We start from the raw sequence: 5,122 nt of genomic DNA, 5'->3' as shown, positions 1-5,122 counted from the left end.
GTGTGTGTGTGTGTGTGTGTGTGTGTGTGTGTGTGTGAATCCTGTGTGAGAGTCCCACCCTGGGTCTGGTGTGGCTGAATTGAAAATATTTGACTCAAGAGAGAGATGCCAGGCTCAGGATGTCCTCCGAGCCTCTTCCTCCAACACAGGAAGTAGGGTGTGTGTCTGAGAGGGGTGTCAGGCCTCAGGTGCCAGGAGTCAGGAGAGAAATGTCAGGTCTATGTTGGGGTGATGGGAAGGTCATCATTGTAGAAAGGATGTACCAGGTTGGTTCCCCTGCACGTGCCATGTGGAGAGTGAACTAGAGGAGCAAACTGGAGCCCAAGAGAGCAGAGAAGAGGCTGGAGAGATAGCACAGCGGGTAGGGTGCTGCCTTGCACGCGGCCGACCTGGGTTTGATTCTCAGTATCCCTTATGGTCCTGTAAGCACTGCTAGGAGTGATTCCTGAGTGCAGAGCCAGGAGTAACCCCTGAGCATCGCTGGGTGTGACTCAAAAAGTCAAAAAAAGAAAAAGAGAGAGAGAGAGCAGAGAAGGGGCAGGTCCAGCATCTTAGTGGGACAAGAGAGGACCTGGGGTGAGATGGGAAGAAGAGGGGCTAGATGCATCACCAGGATGCAGGATGCGGGGCCAGAGAGAGGCCTGGACACTGCCTGCGTCTCCACTAGCTAAGGACAATCGAGGGGCCAGTGGTGAGGTGGACGGCAGAGGCACACATTGGCTCCATGTTCTTCAAAGGCAGAGCTGGCAAAGGTCTGGCCGGACTCTTGGATGGGTTCCAGGACTCAGACCTTGACCAAACGGAGGTGGGGTCGGCTGTCTGTGCTTAACCCCACACTGCCCTCTCTGCATGAGTGAGTGGGTCAGCAGGACCAGGAGGTATGTGTGAGTGTGTGTGTGTGTGTATACAAGTGTGTGCGTGTGTGTGTGCATGCACGTGTGTGCATGCGCATGTGTGTGTATGTGCACATATGGGCACATGTATGAGTGTGGATCTCAAAGCAGTGAGGCAGACTCAAAGGCTGGGCGTGGAGCATGTGATGTCTGGTGCTCCCATAGAAGCAGATGAGCAGCCCTGGGGCACAGTTCTGGGTGGTGAGAGTGTGTGAGGCAGTGTCCGTGCAGAGAAAGGATTCAATTTAAAATGGTGAGATATGACCATCAGTTTAAGGGTCTTGAAGCAATCAAAATAAATTATAAAATCAAAACACAGACCAGAGAGATCTTAGAGTGAGGAAGGCGCTTGCTTTGCTCATATTCATCCTGGTTAGGTCTACACCACAGACAGCTCCTCTACTCCCTTTCTCATTGCTCCAGGTCGGCCATGGAGGCAGGAAACCTCACCCAGTTCTCCGAGTTCCTCCTCCTGGGCCTCTCCGAGGACCCCCAGGAGCAGCAGCTGCTCTTCATTCTCTTCCTGGTTATGTACCTGGTCACGGGGCTGGGCAACCTGCTTATTGTCTTGGCCATTGTCACTGACGCCCGGCTCCACACCCCCATGTACTTCTTCCTGGCCAACCTGGCCTCTGTGGACATCTGCTTCACCACCACTACTATCCCCAAGATGCTGGTCAACCATGTCACAGGGCACAGGGGGATCCCGTACGCCGGCTGCCTCACCCAGACGTTCTTCTTCATCTTGTTTGCTGATATCGACAGTTTGCTGCTGACTGCTATGGCCTATGACCGCTACGAGGCCATCTGCCACCCCCTGCACTATGCCACGTCTGTTACCCCACAGCTCTGCAGCCTGCTGGTGGGGGCGTCCTGGGCTGCTGCATTTGTGAACGCCTTGACCCACACAGCATTACTGACCCGCCTCTCGTTCTGCACCCACAACAGGGTCCCTCACTTCTTCTGCGACCTCAGCCCCCTGCTCAAGCTGGCCTGCTCCGACGCCTTCATCAACAATGTGATGGTGTACACTGTGGGCAGTTTGTTTGTCTTCACACCCTTCATGGGCATCTTGATTTCCTACACTTGCATCTTTGCAGCTGTGCTGAGGATCCCGTCCAAGTCAGGCCGGCAGAAGGCTTTCTCCACCTGCGGCTCCCACCTCTCTGTGGTCACTATGTTCTACGGGACACTCATTGGGGTGTATTTTAGTCCCACGTCCTCCCACACGGCTCAGAAGGACACAGTGGCTGCGGTGATGTACACCGTGGTCACCCCCATGATGAACCCCTTCATCTACAGCCTCCGGAACAAGGACATGAAGGGTGCCCTGGCGGCCCTGGTCAGCAGGAGGCCACTTTGACTGGGTGAGGCTGAGAAGGCATGCTGTGTCTAAGTATGTTTCTCGTGCTCCTAGGTTTCTGCACGTATTACTAGTGCTAGATATTTCCTCATGCCGCTATTTACATTCTTAACTCCAGTTCCGAGCATCTGCCATGATTTAGGGGCCTATTAAGGCATAAAGATTCAGCAGATGCTCACAGAATATCTGACTTTCCAGTGCTAACACTGAAGCCTGACAATCAACAATGTGAAAAGAGACACCTCAAATCAGAATTCAGGATTCAACTCCTGTTTGGGTTAAGTTCAGGGGAAGTAGTTCTGCTGAAGAAGAAAATGTTCTAAAGTTCAAAAGCCATTGCAATGTCAACGATGAGCTTTTTGTTTTCCTCACAATAATGCCTTAAAATATTGAGTAGGTAACTTGTCTTGTTAATTTTACTTTATTCAGTTGCTAAGAAGGTCATTATATATATATCAGACATATATATGTATATATATCATACATATATATGTATGTATATATATATATATAATCTATGGCTGGAGCGATAGCACAGCAGTAGGGCATTTGCCTTGCACACAGCCAACATGGCCGACCCGAGTTCGATTCTTCCGCCCCTCTCGAAGAGCCCGGTAAGTTACTGAGAGTATCTCGCCTGCACGGCAGAGCCTGGCAAGCTACCCATGATGTATTCGATATGCCAAACACAGTAACAACAAAGTCTCCAATGGAGACGTTACTGGGTCTGCTCGAGCAAATCGATGAACAACGGGAGGACAGTGACAGTGACAGTGATGCAGAGGTCTTGCATCATTTTTAGTGTTTTATTTTAGAACTACCTTCACTTTTGTCACTCCTAGTAATGGTCATTGGATAACAAACTTTGGGAGGAAGGATAGCCCCAACTGCTTACAGGACATTGGACTCATCTAAAGGGTTCCTAGAAGGTTTTTGATCCTGGAAAAAAAAATTCACTGATGGTGAATTTTCTGTTTAAGATCTATTGAGACATTTATTTCATGAGAAACAACCCTTCCTATTTGATTCATCACAATCATCCATGAGTACCATTTGTTCATGTTTTGTTACATAATATAAACAATCTGCTTTATCCCAATGTAGTCTGAACTATTTTTTATTTTGTTGAAGTTAATGATGAAATTTGTGTTTCAGGCTTGTTCTCTTCCTCATCATCCAGTTTGGCAATGTTAAATTTGGTGATTTTCTCAAGGATCTAGCAACTTAATTATTTGTTTTTGTTTTCCTTTTGGGTCCCACCTGGTGATATTCAGGGTTTACTCCTGACTCTGCACTCAGATATTACTTCTGGGGGTGCTCGGGGAACCATATGGGACATGAGGGATCGAATCTGGGTCGGCCATGTGTAAGGCAAACACCGTCTCCACTGTACTATAGCTCTGACCCCTAATTATTTGGTTTTTATCCACTTTGTTGACAAGCCACCTGAGTTTGTAGTTATCATAAAGAAGTAGCATTTGCAGCAATAAAGATAGACAGTGGGATATTAGAATATGTAAAAAATATAGGGAAAGAAAGACAGATGTTCTATAACTGGTCTGACATTGAGTACAAAAATGAGGTGCTGGAGAGGCAGTGCAGTGGGGAGGGTGCTTTCCTGGCATGTGGCCCACCTGGGTTCAATCCCTGACACTCATATGGTCCCCTGAGCCCTGTTAGGGGGCAGTCCCTGGGTGCAGAGCCAGGGTAAGCCCTGAGCAGTTCCAGGTGTGACCTGCTGCTCTCGAACATCTGCAGTGGATGGAGGACACTGGTGATCTCAACACTGGTGATCTCATGAAAGGAAGGAGAAAAGGAGGGAAAGAATGGGGGTTGGGGAGGGGAGAGAGTGGATGGAAGGGGAGCACATGTGTGGGATGATGATGTCATAAACTGAGGGTGAATCTGAGATCTCTGGTCTTCTATGGTCGCGGAGGTCACATGTGTAGGATAACATTGATTTGTCCTTTCTCCCTTGCCACAAGGAACTTAGGTTTATCTGGTCACACCCATCACAGTGTTCCCGAGTCACTCCCATTCTTTTTTTTTTGCTTTTTGGTCACACCCGGCGATGCACAGGGGTTACTCCTGGCTCTGCACTCAGGAATTACTCCTGGCGGTGCTCAGGGGACCATATGGGATCCCGGGAATCGAACCCGGGTCTACCACGTGCAAGGCAAACACCCTACTCACTGTGCTATCGCTCCAGCCCCATCACTCCCATTCTTTTGTTTATCTGTAACCACTCCTCTATGCTCTCTTCCCCAAACAGTTAATCAGCTTATTCCCCTAATCAGTTTCTGTTAATTTTTTTTAAATTTTATTTTTAGGTTTTTGGGTCACACCTAGCTATGCACAGGGGTCACTCCTGGCTCATGCACTCAGGAATTACTCCTGGCGGTGCTCAGGGGGACCATATGGGATGCTGGGAATTGAATCCTGGTCGGCCGCATGCAAGGCAAACGCCCTATCTGCTGTGCTATCTCGCTCCAGCCCCAGTTTCTGTTAATTTGTAAGGTCAGATCTTTCTAGGACACTGAACTTGTATTGTAAGTTAATATTGCCTTTCTCCTCTCCTTATGTCTTTTGAATAGTTTACTTTAAAGCAATATCCTTTTGTATAGACACAAGAAGACAATTAATATTATGCTTTTGTTGGGTTTTAATTGGCTTCGAATATTATTCATTCCCAGGCATCTGCTTTCTCAACTTAAGCCTCAGTTGCCCTCACTTCCTAGTGCCCCCAAAATCAGGGTCCCGACGAGGGACTGGATGGAACCAGGGCAAGCGGTAAGCTATGTGCTACCCTGGCTTCAAGATGGGCCTGGCCAAAGTGCCACAATTCTTAACTATAAGTTAAGAGCTT

The 5,122-nt window shown here is 48.5% G+C and overlaps 1 protein-coding gene across 1 annotated transcript; it reads left to right on the top strand.

Annotated features, from left to right (window-relative positions):
• The first annotated feature begins 1,323 nt into the window (after positions 1-1,323).
• LOC130028816 (olfactory receptor 1361-like) lies at positions 1,324-2,256 on the top strand. The gene has a single exon (XM_056119662.1). The coding sequence runs from the start codon at positions 1,324-1,326 to the stop codon at positions 2,254-2,256; it is 933 nt and encodes a 310-aa protein (XP_055975637.1).
• Positions 2,257-5,122: the final 2,866 nt, after the last annotated feature.

Source organism: Sorex fumeus, unplaced genomic scaffold (assembly GCF_029834395.1).
Source record: "Sorex fumeus unplaced genomic scaffold, SorFum_2.1 ptg000041l, whole genome shotgun sequence".
Classification (NCBI taxonomy): Eukaryota; Metazoa; Chordata; class Mammalia; order Eulipotyphla; family Soricidae; genus Sorex; species Sorex fumeus.
This window is presented reverse-complemented; position numbering and strand designations above follow the sequence as displayed.